This window comes from Peromyscus eremicus, chromosome X, assembly GCF_949786415.1.
Source record: "Peromyscus eremicus chromosome X, PerEre_H2_v1, whole genome shotgun sequence".
NCBI classification, from domain to species: Eukaryota; Metazoa; Chordata; class Mammalia; order Rodentia; family Cricetidae; genus Peromyscus; species Peromyscus eremicus.
In genome coordinates this window covers 23,172,776-23,190,092 of record NC_081439.1, presented here as the reverse complement: position 1 = coordinate 23,190,092, position 17,317 = coordinate 23,172,776, and the positions used below count along the sequence as shown (strand labels likewise).

General features: G+C 42.6%; 1 protein-coding gene across 2 annotated transcripts in view; it reads right to left on the bottom strand.

The window, feature by feature from the left end:
* Positions 1–3,006, bottom strand: part of Egfl6 (EGF like domain multiple 6) — a 66,980-nt gene extending 63,974 nt beyond the window's left edge. For both annotated transcript variants that reach the window (XM_059250715.1, XM_059250714.1), the window contains exon 1: positions 2,720–3,006. In XM_059250715.1, coding sequence (XP_059106698.1) covers positions 2,720–2,787 — 68 coding nt within the window. In that variant the 5' untranslated portion in view covers positions 2,788–3,006. The remainder of the gene's footprint in view (positions 1–2,719) is intronic.
* Positions 3,007–17,317: the final 14,311 nt, after the last annotated feature.

The window sequence follows — 17,317 nt, the reverse complement described above, 5'->3', positions numbered from 1 at the left end:
CTACTGGAAATATGATAACCGCATGTGGCCTGTTTGATTTTGTGGTAGTTTTTAAAATGAGAAATAAATGAGAAAAATTAATTTCAGTAGCATATTTTATCCAGTGTACTGTATCTACACTGTTACCATCTCAATATGTAACCAATAAAAAAAAATGATCAGTGAGCTCGTTTCTATTCTTTTTTCCCCCATACTAAATCCTGAGATCCCAATGAATATTTTTCATTTACACCACTTCCCACCTTGGACTGGCTACATTTTAGGTACAGGGTTGCCATCATATTTACTATTGTAGACACAGTAGGTCCAGGGCATCTAAATAGTCTTGATACCCAAAGGGCATAAAAAAGTGCAAGCCAAGCCAAATTCTGAAGCATATAAAGTTAATATACAACGAATGAATTATTCATTACATCAGTGGTCATTGTTACCGATACACTAAGCACCATGTAAGAGGCATATAGTTTTCCAGGTCATACAATCATGATAGTGTTCCAGTGAAAAAGAATCTGTACTTCATTACTGTTTGAGACAGGTTCACAAGCTCATTATGTTGCTGAGAATGACCAAGAGTGCTTGATCATCCTACTGCATCTATCCCTTCTCCCAGTGCTGGGATTACAATCATGCACCACCACACCTGGTTTATTCCATGCTGGGGATCAAACCCAAGACTTCATGCATACTAAGCAGGCACTCTGCCAACTGGCCTACCTACATCCTCAGCTCCCTTTTTTGTGTGTTTTTAATTAGAAATCTGTATGTGTCAGCTATAGGTGTTTTTTTTTTTTCTGTAAATTTCAGTGAAACATTGGGAAATAACCAGCCCGTAGGCACACCTTTCTTCTTTACAGTGTGAGCCTTGCCTTCTCTGTAAGTGCCCCCCCCCCAAGGTGGAGTCTGGAGCTAATTAAACCTGGACCTGGGGCAGATCCCAAAGTGCCGACCACTTGACATTTCCAAGCATGTGGAGCAGATCATCAGCACACCAGCCCATGAATCTGACACCGTGAAACAATCCCACTTCACATCTTGAAAAGTGCAGCAGTGCAGAATCTTCACACAGATTCTTCAGGTTAATATTCTTTGGTTTTGGGAGGGGGTCCCTTTCAGCTTTTAATTTAATTTGGTGGCACTTTGAAAGTGGATCTTCTAGAGCTCACTTTGCCTGCTGCTAAAGAACTGTTAATCTCATCTCCACATAGCACTTGGTCTGCCTTGAGCTGGCTTTCTAACAAAACACAACCCTCCAGCATTCAAGGAAAATGTGATTGGGGCAAATTGCATCTGCTTACATTTTTATCATGGGAAGGAAATTGAAACTTGCAACCATACATTCTACGAACCTGGTTTGAGGGTTGTTCTGTTTGAACTTCAAAATCCCTTAATACTGTGGCAGACCCTGATGAAAGACTTTTTCCTGTAAGTTGAACAAAATCAGGCTCACCTTTAAGGAGCTGATGCCAAATCAAGGGTTTCTCCTCCGCCCCCTCCTCCTCTCCCCAGAATCAGCACTGAAAAATCTTACTCAGCTGAGAAGGAGTTTGCTTCCCAGGGGACTTTGGGAAATACCTGGAAATTTTTTTTCCAAAAGTTGTCCCAACTTGACTGCAGGTAGGTGGTTGTATCCAAGTTGTTACTGGCACCTTATAGGGGCTAGAGATGCTGTTAACTCCCCCATCCCCAGAACACAAGAGAGCCTGCCATCCCAACAAATGTTTATCTAACTCATCCCAAAGGTCCTTAGATCTGCAGCAGAGGAACCCTATGCGGACCTGCAAAGGAGAAGCAAGGTGGGGGTGGCGGGTGCCGGGTGCGGGTGGGAGTGAGTGGGTGGGGGATGTCCCAGGGAGTCTTCCTGAAAAGGCTGCCCTGCTGCTCTGTAGAGGATGCTGGGCCACGTTGACTGGGGTTATTCCTGCTTTGTCGCTTACTACTGGCTTTGTCTCTTTGGACAAGTTACTTGACCTCCCTTTTCACCTTTTCAAAATAGGGACGGTAACGATAATACCTTGACTATACAGGTGGTAGGGATTTCTGGTGGGTTAATGGCCTGAAAGTGCTTGCACTACAAGACACACTACGCCTGTGTACGTTTACTATGTGGCTCTGTAGCTTTCTCAGGGAAGTTTCAAGGCTCAGAAAAGCTCATGAGTAGGAGGAAGTGGCAAAAACAAGAATGAGTTCAGCTGTCATTTTACCAACGCGAACTTTCTAGTTCATCACCCCGAATCCAAAGGCAGCTAGAACTGGAGCCCAGCAGCGAGCTGCTTCAGGGCTCAACAGTAAATGCTTAAGTGAGCGTTCTGCACCCTCCTGTTTTTCATTTCTTCCCTAGCAATACTAGCGATTGGTAATCAGTGGGCGTCCTTCAGGGACAGTGGAAGACACTAAACTCACACCCTTGCTAGGTACTCACGCATCTGCCTGTACCGGAGGTGGCTGAAGAGCACCGAAGCTCGCATGCACCCATGGTCTGAGCACCCAGCTTCCCTCCCCCAGTATCAGCCACAGACCACCCGAGGCCAAGCCTCACCCAGGGAGCGCAGGGAAGAAAGTCGGTGGGCACTCGGATCTGGCATACTGGTGAAATCCATCCCAGGGCACTGAGACACCTCAACCTCAGCACCTAGGTGCCCCTTACATATGCAGGTCAGTGAGAAAGGGCTCCAAAAGGGGAGTTCAGGCTCAGGGAAACAGGGTCAATGCAGACACTCACCTGGTCCCTACTCCACCTGCCACCCAGGAGAGCAGCAGCAGGAGCGCCAGGTTCCAGGGCAGCTGCATATTGGCGGGGGGTGGGGCCTCGTTCCTTGTCCTGTGCCCCTCAGGACCTGGGACACAGAGGGGTCACAGTCTCTTCTCTGCTCCGCTGGCCAGGACCTTGGTTTTGCGCGCAGCTGGCAGGCTCGGTGGCAGCCAGCGCCGCGAGGACAGCCGGACTGGAGAGCTGGGGAAAGTTTGAAGCTGCGGAGTGGCTGGGGGCGCCCTGGCAAGAGACTCCGCTGGGTGAAGCGCCCCGTGCACCAGCGAGGGCGGGGCGGGGCGGCCGAGCACATCTGGCTGGGACCCGCCTCCGGGACGACCCGCGAGGCCTCCACACACTGCTCTCACCCTTAACTGCCCCCACCCTTCAGTTTCAATTCACTGCAGGCTGCTCAGGGGGCACCTCCGATTGTCATGCATTTCAGGCTCGGGACAAATGTGCACTGCTGAGCTCCACGGATTGAGAACTGAGAAGTCAAAGCAGGACCACAGATGCAAGTTCATAAGCACACTGCAATCTCACTTTAATGGAGGTTTTATGCTCAGCTAGGTTTTTTCCACACAAATCATAGGCTGTTAGAGGTGGAAGGTCACCAAGTCTTGTTCAAACTCCATTATTTGACAAATGTCTTCTTCTAGTTATTCGCAACACCTTTAAATGTGACTCCCAATGATACTGTAGTTAGTAACTAGAGGCGACTTGGCACAAACTAGTTGTCTGGGAAGAATGAACCTTAAATGGGAAAATGCCTCCATCAAATAAGCAAGTCTTTGGGGATAGTTTCTTGATTAATGGTTGAAGTGGGGAGGTCCAACTCACTGTGAGGGGTGCCACCCCTACACAGGTGGTCTTGGAAGGTATGAGGAAAGTTCTTGAATGTCATTAAACAGTGTATCTGAATCACCTCTACCTCCAGGTTTCTGCCTTGAGTTCTTGCTTTGCGTTTCCTTCAGAATGGGTGAGAATGAGTAAGCCGAACAGACCCTTTTCCCTCCCTAAGTTGCTTTTGGTCATGGTGTTTAATCACAACAATAGAAAGCAAGCTAAGACAGAAAGGCACAAATGAAGACACCTTTTGAGTTCAGAGAATCCCTTTAGGTACTGATGAGTTATTTATTTTGACTTGTAGCAGAAGGAATATTGGTTCTTCTTATCCCCATATTCACACCCTTTGACGCATTGTAGGCAGAGCCCAGGACCCCACACACCTTGACATTGGACTTGCTTCAGTGATTTGCTTTGGCTGTTGATGTTTGGGCAGAAGCAGTGTGTCCATACCAATCCCATGCCTAAAGACACTCATGCCTCTATTTGGGTTATAAGAAGACCATGCCAGTGAGCTTGATGGCCTAAGGAGGGCCTAAGGAAGATGAGGAAGAAGAACACAGCTATCTACCTGGCCCACTAGCAGACCTCCAGCTCAAAGAAGAGCTGCTGATGGAGCCTACAGAGACTTGTTGGGATTTATTCTTTTCTTGTTTTTAATACATTTTCTTGATGGGGCTGGAGAGATGGCTCAGTGGTTAAGAGCAGTTGCTGCTCTTCCAGAGGATGAGCACAGAGCAAAGAAAGAACTCCACCTTCCACTGAAGTCTAACTAGGTACACCTTTGTGTTTATTGAGTTTACTTAGTGAAGCATGGGAGGAGTCTCAAAGCCATCCCAGAAACAAAAACCAAATCCCTGAAGCTCTCTGTTTAACTTGCAGGAGGCTCCACTGAAGAGAGCCTCCCTCCTCTTCCCAGCAATTGCTTACTGATTTTGTTTTGTTTTGAGACAGGCTCCTGCTACGTAATCCCAGCTGACCTGCAACTATGTAGACCAGACTGGCCCAGAACTCACAGATATATTACCTGCCTCTGTCTGAGTGCTGGTATTAAAGGTGAATACCACCACACCAGGCTTTATTTACTGTTTTTTAATAGCCCTGGAGAGAATTGTCAATATTATAACCTTCTGAGCTTCCAAAGTCTGTAAATTTCGTTTCACCAGCCTCTTTCTTCTGTGTAGGAGTGAATGGTTCAATTGAGAGGAAACAGCTACATGTCAGGTTATAAACTCTAAATACCTAAAATATTTTAAAGGAAATAGGACATGTATTTTATCTTGGTGTGGGTTTTCCTATTGGCAGACACTGGAACAAGGATTTGAGTGGAAATAGTTTGTTCTGGTGGCACTGGAGAAAAAAAATACATAGTTGGATTTTTTCTCTTTCCTCTTTGGGGGTCTGCCACCCAGCTCTCAAGTAAATAAATGGGGACTTATTTAATTTTATTTTATGTGCATTGGTGTGAGGGTGTTGGATCCCCTGGAACTGTAGTTCCAGACAGTTGTGAGCTGCCATGTGGGTGTTGGGATCCTCTGGAAGAGCAGCTGTGCTCTAAACTGCTGAGCCATCTCTCCAGCCAACATGGGGACTTATTATTACTTAGAAAATGCTAGGCCTTAGCTTAGCTTGTTTCTAGCCAGCTTTTCTAACTTAAATTATTTCATTTTTCTTTAACTATGTTTTACCTCTGGGCTTTTTACCTTTCTTTATTCTACATACATTCCTTTCCTTCTTATTCCATGTCTAGTTGTGTGGCTGGATGGCTGCACCCTGGCATCCTCCTCTCCTTCTCCTTTTCTTGTTCCCCCCTCTTCTCTTTTTCTCTTTCTACTTATTCTCTCTGCCTGGCAGCCCTGCCTATCCCTCCCCTAGCTATGGACTGTTCAGCTCTTTAGTAGACCAATCAGATGTTTTAGACAGGCAAAGTAACACAGCTTCACAGAGTTAAACAAATGCAACATAAAAGAATGCAGCACTTCTTTGCATAATTAAATAAATATTCCACAGCATAAATGAATGTAATACATCTTCAATTATATTCCACCACAACAATATAAGGTGTGCATCACGTCACTTAACCTTCATGCTTCTGGGATCCTTGGAGAACATGTGTCTCCATGTTCTCCAAGGATCTTATCCTAATGTGAGGAAGCTGGAGTAGTTATACTCCATCCCCATTCAGCTATGGCCTGACGGTATCTACCAAGGGACTGATCTTAGGAGTTCTGCTTTCTGTGCAGAGAGCAGAGTGGCAGTGGGAAGGACTGTAGATACTGGCTATTGGATGTCTGACTGGAAAGCAGGGCCTGGAGGGACATGAGCAAGATGCCATGTTACCTGATACCTAACCTGGAAATTCAATCGAACTGAAATTTATGAGTGTTTGCCCCTTCCACTTTCCCCTAAACACGCACACACTGATTCTTCACTCAACTACCCATTCCTTCAGAGAGACAACTCTTCCACAAGTCTAATCCAACTAGTAGCCAAATATGTGTGGCTCATCCTATATTCTTACACTCTCCACTATAAAGGTCAAAGAAGCATCTTGCATTAATATTTGTCCATCAATTTCTAGTTTCTGGCAATTCGGTGCCCTTCTTCCTTCCTCCATCCCTTCCCTCCCACCCTCCTTTTTTCCCTCCCTCCTTCCCTCTCTCCCTTCCTTCCTTCCTTCCTTTCTTCCTTCCTTCCTTCCTTCCTTCCTTCCTTCTTTCCTTCCTTTAGTTTTCAGAGCAAAGTTGTCTTCCATAGGCTTAAGGGAGTGGGGGTGGTGTACATTTGAACAGATAACTTCCAGTGAAGTCAAACACTTCTCAGCCAGCACACCTGTTAATATTATATTCTCAGGAAGCTTGGACAAAGGAGCTATCAAGCCATATGAGGAGCAGAGAAGGAACTTGGAAATGAGGTAATGGCAGGTGAGATGTCAGATTCAAATTGCCACCTGGAGGCAAGTATTTTGAATAACCACACTGGCACTGCTGACTTTGAAGAGAAAGTTGGCAACTGATCTTTAGGAGGCTCTATTCCATTCTACAAAGGGAAAATCATCTTTGATCAGAATACCATAAAATCACCTGTGCCTTGTGTAGGAATGTATCTTTTAATTAGTTCTCACTTAGCTCCCTCTGAGGAACAAGTATGATGGAATATTTTTGTGTTTCCTGAACACACACACACACACACACACACACACACACACACACACACACACAGAGAGAGAGAGAGAGAGAGAGAGAGAGAGAGAGAGAGAGAGAGAGAGAGAAAGACAGAGACAGAGACAGAGACAGAGAGAGACAGAGAGAGAGAGAGAGACAGAGAGAATCTAGGCCAGTATTTTCAAACTTCAATGTCAATTCAAATGATCTTGGGATCTCCTTGAAAGGCAGATACTGTTGTTAGGTGAGGGTGGGGTGGGGATAAAGTCCAAAATCCTTTATAAAAAGCTTCTAAAAATGTCGGGCGGCAGTGGCACACGCCTTTAATCCCAGCACTCGGGAGGTAGAGCCAGGAGAATCTCTGTGAGTTCGAGGCCAGCCTGGTCTACAGAGCAAGATCCAGGATAGGCACCAAAACTACACAGAGAAACCCTGTCTCGAAAAACAAAAACAAAAAACAAACAAACAAAACAAAACAAAACAAAACAAAAGCTTCTAAAAGACACTCATGTTGTTTGCTGGAGGATCACATTTAAGGCAGTGACAGTCTACATATCATCTAGATTGATAAAAAGTTCAGCTGTATAATGGCATCACATAGGAAGCTTTGCTACCTTGGATGCCTGGGCCACACCTCCAGAGAGTCTAACATCAGGACTACGATTGGGCATAGACACATCCAGAAAATACCTAGGTGATTCTAGTGAACAGCCAATGTTGAGTGCCATTAGTATGAACCAGTGGTCGCATTTTAAAATTTATTCTATGTGTCTTTCAAATCATATATCTTGATCCCATTCATTCCCCATCCTCGAATCTGCCCTCTACCCCCGCATCCCCCCCCACAAACAAAACAAAATTCAAGAGATAAAAAGGAAGAAAATAAAATGAAAAAATAAAAATAGGGGGAAAAAATCTCGTCATGGAAGCTGCAGTGTGACCCAACAAGTCATGCCATATACCCCTTTGTCCATACATGTCTACTTGCAAGTGTTCATTGCAAAGAGTCATTGGTCTGGTTCGAGACCTCTGGTCTCTACTACATTATTGATGCTAGGCCCCCACTAGGACTCTTCATGGATATCTCTCTGCTGCCCTGTGTTGTGGAGATCCTGCAGCTTTGGGTCTGTGGGTCAGGTCCCTTCACATGCTCCAGTAGATCATAGATGGGGTGGATGTTGGGGCAGGCCAAGTCACAACCCTGGGTCTGGTCTGCCAGATGGGAAATGGGGACAACTCTCCCATGCTCATGATTTCTGGCTGGCTCACCCACACCTGCACTAATAGTATTGGCTCTATTGTGTTGCCCTGGTGAGGTGCAAGACCTGCTCTCCAGAGTGTTGCAGCTGGTGGGGGTCAGGGATGGCTCTCCCACTCTTATGACCATGCGTCACCTCTCCCACATGCTCAGGCATTGATGGGTGGTGCGCGGGGGTTGGGGACAACTCTCCTCTACCCATGCCACCACAAAGCAGATAGGTAATGGGGACAGCTGTCCCTTGCTCCCGAATTTGGGGCTGACTCACACACACCTCCACTAACAGTGCCCACATTTTTTATAGCTGAAATAAAGTTAATGCTCTTGTGTTTCCAGCACACAGTCTTTTCCCTCATACTCCATGATGTTTTCTTTCTTTTTTTCCCCCTCGTGTGTATGTGTGTGCATGTTTGTGATGTGTGTGCATGTTTTTGCGTGTAGGTATGTGTGTAATATAGCATGAGTGTAGAACTTAGAGGACAATCTGGAATGTCTTTTTTGTTTACTGCTATGTTTGTCATGCTAGCTGGCCCAGGAGCATGCAGAGAATTTTTGTCTCCATCATTTGTCTTACTGTAGGCACTCTGAGATTATATATGTACATTATTATACCTGGATTTATACGAATTCTGGGGACTTGAACCCAGGTCCCCTTGCTTGTGCAGAAAGTGCTTTACTCACTGAGCTATCCTCCCAACCCTGGTGTGTGTGTGTGTGTGTGTGTGTGTGTGTGTGTGTGTGTGTGTGTAGAACTTACTTACGTAGAGCAGGCTGGGCTTGAACTTGCAGAGATCTCCTACCTCTGCCTTTCAAGTGTTGGAATCACAGAGATATGCCACCATATCTGGACTATTAATGATGCTTTCTTGATCACCTTTCACATTGAAGATACCCTTTAATCCTTAATCTTCTATGTTAATTGGAGTCCAGTGCCATGTTCTACAAATTTGCTGTTTTTCTGAGTCAGTTTCTTGCCATCTCTTCTTAGTGAGTGAGTGGAATCAATGAAGAAGCGTATGACAATGGGAGCCTGCTGACCTATGTCTTGGAAGGTTTGTGTCTTGCAGCATACATTGGATTGGTTTTCTTCATCCTGTGTTTGTGGTTGAAAACATCTACCAATCACGTCATGTTCCTTCCCTTCCTTTCTTCCCTTCTCTCTTTCCCCTCTCTCTGATTGTTCCTACTTTGCTTGCTCAAGCATCTTTTTGGATTTCTGTTAAGTGCTAGACTGTGGGCTAGGTAGTGAGGACCACTTAGTGGAAATGTCTACTGTATACTTCCCGCTTCTGTATTTCCCAGGTGAAGTGAGCTGGACCACTTGGTCTGTGGTTTATAGAATGTTTGGTCTTCTTTAACAATGATTATTACCTCTCAGAGCAGAACAAAATCTAAAGCAAGACTGAAAACAAAAAGAAAATGACACTTGAATCAATTTTTCCTATCAATTTTTGCTAGCTCTTAGAATGTTCCACTTGGTACATGAGGAAGATGTGATGCAGTGATTGCTACATGATAGTTTATAGAGAGTAGTGATTTAATGTTGACAACACCTACACAAAGCAGATGCTATCACCCCATTTTACAGATGAGAAACGTGAATTTTAAGGCATCTTAATATCTTAGTTAAGATGACCTAGCAATGTAACATTATAAAGATATGAGTTTTGGAACTCAGCTGTTAAGAACACTGACTGCTCTTCAGAGGACCTGAGTTTGGACTCCAGCACCTACATGGTCGATTACAGCTGTCAGTAACTCCAGTTCCAGGGGCTAAAGCACCCTCTTCTGGCATTTGTGGGCACCAGGCATATATGTGGTGTATATATGTACATGCAGACAAAATACTCATACACATAAAATAAAACACATCTAAAAGACAGAGAAAGGTTTGAGTTTTGAACTCCAACCTCACTGGAGATTAATTTTGCAACCTAATTTCATTCTTTGGGGAGACAGAGTCTGGATGTGTAGTCAAGTCCTACCTTGAATTCCTTTTGAAGCCCAAGCTGGCCTTGAACTCACAGCAATTCTCCTGCCACCATGCCTGGCTTCTATTTTTATATAAGGAGTGTGTAATCTGGTAATGCTGGAGTGATGTCAGTTCCCTGTCAGAAATAGTGGATACTTGATCCCATGTGCTGGAAAAAAAAGAAAAGAGTGGGATAATATTTTATGTGCAGGGACGTATGTTCCAGTGAGAGACAATATGGTATTTTTAGGGGGCCCATGACTCTTTGAGCTAGTCCAAACCATGACCCTTAGGCTACATGCAGATGATGACAACTAAGAATGGAGCCCAACACGAAGTCATGAAGTTACTTAAAACATTATGAAAATTATTTTCTAATTTTGTGTACATGTGCCTATGATGCATATGTGTGTACATATTTGTGTGTTTGTGTGTGCGCATGCATGCTAGATATCAACACTGGGTGTCTTTCTCAGTTACTCTCCACTTTATTCATATATATAATATTTGATCCAAGTTCTCTCACTGAATCTGGAGCTTACAGACTCAGCTTGAATAGCTGTCCAGTGAGCTCCAGGGATCCCGTGCCTCTGTCTCTCCAGTGACAGGACTTTTGTATGCTGCTGTGCATAGCTTTTTATGTGAGTGTGGGGAATCTGTTCTCAGGCTTGCATGAAAAGCACTTCACTGACTGAGCCATACTCCCAGCCCTACAAATTTTTTTTTCTTTGTAACTCGATTGCCTGGTTCTTGAGTGTGCACTTCATAGTGTTGAAATGTCAACCTTTTCTTTTGTGACTACTAACTAGAAAGATTTTCTTGTTTGTGAATGAAATCTTACTGCCTGGCTGGCTGTTAGCTCTCTTGGTTTTGGATCGAATATGTAACTTTCCAGCAATGGCTTGGCTTTTGTCTTGGCTGAAGTGGGGTGGTGAATTACAGGCCTAGTACATCCTGTATACTTCATTTCTCACTGTGCATAAATATCCATTGCTATTTTCCTGCTCACAGCTGAATGTAGGAACTTGGCCTCCTGCTGCAAGGCTTGTCTGTCTGTGTTTTCCTGTAGAAATCCTATATGATGCTTTGTGACAGCTGGAGTCAGGCAACCTAGTTCTGACAAGTCTTTAGTAAAGACTCTTAAGCCCAAGTCACTCCAACTTGATTTGGAAACATTTGCTTGAGAAATGTTCTGTAAACTGTGCAGATTGGAATGACATTTGCAACCCTTTAGAATTACTTAAAATATCAAAATTTACCAAAATAAAATTCTTTTTAAAAATGCGTTCCTAGTTTCAAAAACTTCTCATACATAACGTATAGGCATACTCATTCCTTTAGCCCACATTAATTGTCCCCTTGCTAATCCTGTGCTGGACACTGTTTGGGTGGGATTGAAAGATGAATAAGATATAATCCCTTGCCCTGGGTGACAGAAATGCAAACACATTATTAGAACTCATGGCATAGGTGTTAACAGAAGTACTTCAGGGTGCCTTGGAAACGAGGAAGGAAGAGGTTCAATCCTTTGTGTTTCATACATTTAAGTGTTTGCCCCTGTTTTATCCTTGACTTTTCGTGAACTGCTTCCTAGCATGACTTCATTTAGCAAGGAGGAAAATAGGAAATCCTGAAAATTGCCTTTTCTCAGGTAACTTGTTGCAAACAAGTCCTGACACACAGAACTCGTGCTGCTTGAGTACAACAGACAATTAAGGGAACCAGGATTTAGTCAAAGTCTCTGCCAACTTCCTCAATTTGGACAAGCCAGTTCACCTCTTTCGGCCTCCCCGCACCCCCACACCTCTGTGTGTGTGTGTGTGTGTGTGTGTGTGTGTGTGTGTGTGTGTGTGTATTTGCTTAGGATTCTGGATCAATAAATAGCTCCTTCCAAAGTTCTATGACTTTTTCTTTGGCCAAAAAGTGGGGGGGAAATAAATTATGACCCCCCAACTGCATTTGAAATTATAAAATCAGCTTAATTTCAACAACGAAGGGATGTTTATTCAGTGAATGAATGAATGAATGAATGAATGAATCTCCATGTTAATTAGCCCCTCTAATCCCATTGAAGTAGTGTCTTCAACAGTGGTTTGTAGCCAGGCATAGTGGCACATACTCATAATCTCAGTACTCAGGAGACAGAGATGAGATGATTGCTATAAGTTTGAAGCCAGCCTGGTCTATACAGCAAGTTCCAATCAGCCAGAGTTACACAGTGAGACCCTCTACCCCCACAACCCTGCCTCAGCAAAAATAATGGTTTGTAGGTATACACTCCAGGCTGCTCTGTAGTGATTAGACCAAAGTGGATACACTGGCCATATTGTTTATCTCCAGGAATGTGGAATTGATACACTTAAGGACTACAGTCATCCAGTTGTGGTGTAGAGTTGTGATGGGAAAAGTTCAAGGCATGTTTAAGCTCAAGTCATGGCAAGGACCTGTTGAAGAATCAAGAGCAAGGCCAATGTGTTAGTAAGGTGTAAATACTTGGAGACTGGGTGGCTAGGGATATATACATTAATACCTACACATCCACATGTCTATGGATGAATCTAGCTATAGCTACATCCATACATACAGAGAAATCTATATTTGTGACTATACTTCTATCTATATAACTATCATATATTTTTATATCAATGCCAATATTTCTATACTGTTATATCTATACATGTGTAATCATATCTTCATGTCACCTCTTTATCTCTGCCACAAGATCCATAACTACCTATAGGTATATAATTCTGTCTCTCTCAATGTATCTATACTACTATATGCATAATTATCTGTAGCTTTGTAATTATATCTATATTCCTTTATCACCACCACTCGTGTCCAAGGGATATCTATTTAGTCTCTGAAGGCAGCCCTAATCCCGTGATGAACAGAAATTTGGTGATTAAACATCACAGCTCTATCCCCTCCTGTAGGGAAAGCTCAGAAGCATATTCAGCCCTGGTTGCCTGACTTCCTCAGTGGAACTGACTTCCAGGCTCCACCTGAAAGACTGTGAGAACTCATCCAGTCTTCCTCCTGTTCCTCTAGTTCCTGAGATCATCTTCCAGAGACTGCCTTGCCTCTGGGGAACCAAGTCCCCAACAAGACACTTATGTATACTAGTAAAGTCATTTCCACCCAAACACTGAATTGCATCTTATTGCAGGATCTGGAAAGGGAATCCCTCTTTAAGTCCATTTAGCATAAATCTTACCGATTGGATTGGGTGAGCTCAGGAGTTCCTCATAGTCAAGTTGAACACAATAGGGTACTTGCTCTTTTTCAGATGGATCATTAGCTATTTCATTAAGGCATGTCCATTTATCTATCCTACACTGAGTAACCAAGGGAATGGAAGCCATGCTTTTTCCCCTCTCATTGCCTGGGTGCACTTTTTATTTTATTGAACTTGTAGACATGGAGTGTTGGTTGTATGGTGTGAGAATGGAAAAAAAACGTATCTTTTACATTCTGTTCTTACTTCAACAAAGTGTACCATAAATTCACCACAAGGCAGATTTATGATATATGTAAATTCCAGTATTTCCTCCCTTTGTCAAATGTGTTGGATAAGAATTTATATAACTGGGGCTTCTGTTATAAACACAATGTGATAACAATTATGTCACCTTTTCCAAACATTTTGCTCATGTTGAAGTCTTTGGCTTATCTCGCATTTACAATTAGGTTCCATTAATATCATGGAGACATTTTTGGATGGCTGCTTGTGCTTGGAAATCTATAAAACACCATAGGTCTGGGCTTCGTGGTTCAGGCCTAGCTCCTCAGGAGACAAAGGCAAGAGATTTGAAAGTTCAAGTCATGTCTGGGCTACAGAGTGAGTTCAATGAGGCCAGCCAGAGCAACGTAATTTCATTTTATCAAAATGAAAAAGCAAAAAGAGGTCTAGGATAGTTTGGTGGTAGAGAACTTATCAGCTTCAGTACTATAACTAACAGCAACACAAGCCTAATAAGAGTAGATGACTTTGCTTGAAATTTAAAGTTTGATTTGGTTTGCTCTTTGATTTACTATGTTTTTACTTAATGCCATTCTTATGGTGGCCACTTGAGGGGAGAGAAAGGGACAACAGAAAACAGACAGTAAACAAGTAAGCTAATATATATTTAATATAGCTTGCACACTTTCAAAGCTTTATTATTATTATTTTAACTGTATGTGTATGTATGCGTTTGTTTATCTATGTGTGTCTGAGTGTGGGAATGCGTAGGTGCCCATAGAAGCCAGAGGTGTCAGAACCCCCTGGAGCTGGAGTTACAGGTAGTTGTGAGCCACTTGATAGGGGTATTGGGAATCGGACTCAGGTCCTCAGGTAGAGTATTACATGGTCTTCGCCACTGAGCAATCTCTCCAGATAACCATAGCTTTTATATTTAGCTATAAAACCATTAGAACGTAAGTCAGAGATAGTGTTATAATTTGACTTTATCTTTACAAAAAATATGAAGATTTTAGTGAAGTTGCTGTTCCATGTCTGGCTTTATAAATCATTTATTTAAACCACATCTGCTTTCTACAGCATCTTTCAAAGCAAACTTTTACAAAGAATTGCTTAATAATGAAATATTCATTTGGTCTTTTTCGGCTACATAGGGAGAGGTATTAATTACCACATGTGTGTCTTGCAAATGTGACTTGGGAGCTCATGTAAAACAGCTGTGCAAAGTCTAATGTTACCAAGTCAAGATGAGGAGGGATCTTTCAACATCAGGAAACATGGAAAAATAATACAGGTATGAACCTTCAGCATGAGATATCTTATTCTTGCAGGGAGGAAAAATATTTCTTTTTTTGAGTCAGGGTCTCATTATGTAGCCCCAGATGGTATGGAAATCGATACGTAGACCAGGATGGCTGCACCTCCCAAAAATCCACTTGCCTCTGCCTCTGGGATTAAAAGTGTGGGCCACCACATCTGGCAGGAAAGATATTTTTTATAACAGTTGTGGTGAATAATTAGTGTTATTTCTAGTGAAACTAAGGAACCAAAAAGTCTCCTATTCCCCTGTAGATGTAATGGTCTTATTAAATAAGAAACACAGAGCCAAATGCAGAGTTAAAAGCCCAAGAGGTCAGAGCAGTAGCTAAGAGCTGAGACTAAAACCGTCTTCTTACCACCTGCTGCTGCTGCCGTCTTTAGAAAGAGACCTACTTCCTTTGTATCTGTCTTTTTACTGACTTTCTGTTCTGCCTTCTCATTGGTTGTAAACCCAACCACGTGACCTCCTCATCACTGCCTGTCTATACAGACCTCCAGATCTCTATGGTTGGTATTGAGATTAAAGGTGTGTGTCTCCAAGCTGGCTATGTCCTTGAACACACAGACTCTGTCTGCCATGTGATTGGATTAAAGGCGTGCACCACCACCGCCCAGTTTCTGCTATGGCTTGCAATTAGCTCTGACCCCCAGGCAACTTTATTTATTAACATACAAATAAAATCACATTTCAGCACAAATAAAATATCACCGTATTCCCCATTCATTATTCTTCTTGAATTGAATCAGACACCTGACCCAAACCTGCTAGTAAGTGTCAAGAAGATTTAATCAACACAATTGAGGTGCAGTCCAGATAATCCCCCTAAATTTCCCACAATCTATTTTTCTGAGATGAGAAACCTGAGCACACATTTATGAGAGCAAATATGGGTGACCTTCTAAGATTCAGAAGCCAAGTGATTTATCTAAAATTGCTCTGAATTCTTGCTAAAGGTGAATCATTTGATGATACCTTTCTTCACAAGTCACCAAAGGTCAATGAAGACATTTTTAGTGTGTAAAACCTCTAGAAAGATTCTATTCAAACTTGAGTGTAAGCAGAAATTGATTCTCAATACCACCTTTAAAGGAGGTGAGTCAAATTCTGCCATTCATGAAATTAGACAATGATTCCCTTTTTATCCAACTCAAGGGTAGTCAAGGTCAAGTGACATCATTTCCCATTCTTAATCACAGAGGTTACAGAGTTGAGAAATGATGCCTTACAAGCTTTGGAAAACAAGCCATAGAGGAAGTAGATACCACTTTATCTGGTATTTTTCATCTCTCTTTTGACTTTGTTTTTGACAAAAAAAAAGTTCCTAGCTGGATGAGACCCTGTGAATAGGAGATAAGGTCGGTATTTTTCATCTCTGTTTTGACTTCGTTTTTGACAAAAGCGTTCCTAGCTGGATGAGACCCTGTGAACAGGAGATAAGGTCGGTAAGGAGGCAGACAGGGGGGAACCCAGGAAAACTGCAGCTGTAAACTGCTAGCTGTGTTGTCCTGGTTAAGCAAGAGCTTAGGCCTGAGGGAACCAAGGAAATTGCAGCTGTTATCTATCTATGGCTTAGTCTCCTGTGCGTCAGGATGCCCTTTGTAAACATCGTTGAAGCTTCAGTTAGGTTCTTTCCATACATCAGAAAAGCAGGCTTCTGGACGCTTTCCCAACTGCCACACAGGCACATCAACAAAGGGTCTGCATCCTCAAAAGATCCTGACTTTACTATACATATAAATATATAAATATAAATATAAATAGTACCATTTGTACTGTGGTTTGGATTGTGGGAAGGAATACCCTGAAAGACAGATCTGGTCCATCATGATTAGGAAGGGGAAAAGGTCATTTTACCCCCATGAATATGCCATCAACTGCATAAATATGCATTAACAATTTCTTAAAAATTCACAACACAGAATCCAACATTTTGCTAATCCCATTTGAGGACAGCTCAGTCCATTCTTTCTGTGGAGTGTATATTTCCTGTATTAAATACACTTCTGATTAAACTCTGTCCTTCAGCTCAATTCTTCCTTATGGGAAGAGGAGAATTGAGAGAAATCTGCTTTGATAGCAGATAAAAATTTGGGTTTTAGTAAAGGTGTAACTGAGATTAAAACCTAGTCTCTTATTAGTTGTATGACAAGTTAAGTTTCTGTTTCTCACATTCTTCAGCTAAGATATGGGAAGAAGACCCTAGGGTCATTTGAAATGAGTCGATATTTGCCCGGCTCTTAATATGGCACCTGGTACAAGGTTAGGCCCTGCCATGTTAGATGTCAGTGGGGATGGAACTACTTTTATGTGAGTGGAAAATTCAAAATGGCAAGTAGAACTTTGGACTCACAGTCCAATGCTCTTTCTACAAGACGACACTATGGCTCCCCATAAAAGCTAATATTGGTTTTAGGATGAAAGGTAGTCTTAAATAGAAGTTAATCCTTCAGTTAACTGTTGCTTAAGATACTAATAAAGTATGCAGTTTGAAGAGCCTAATATTCTGCATAGTAACACATATAAAACCAGTGTTTATTGAAAGAATTC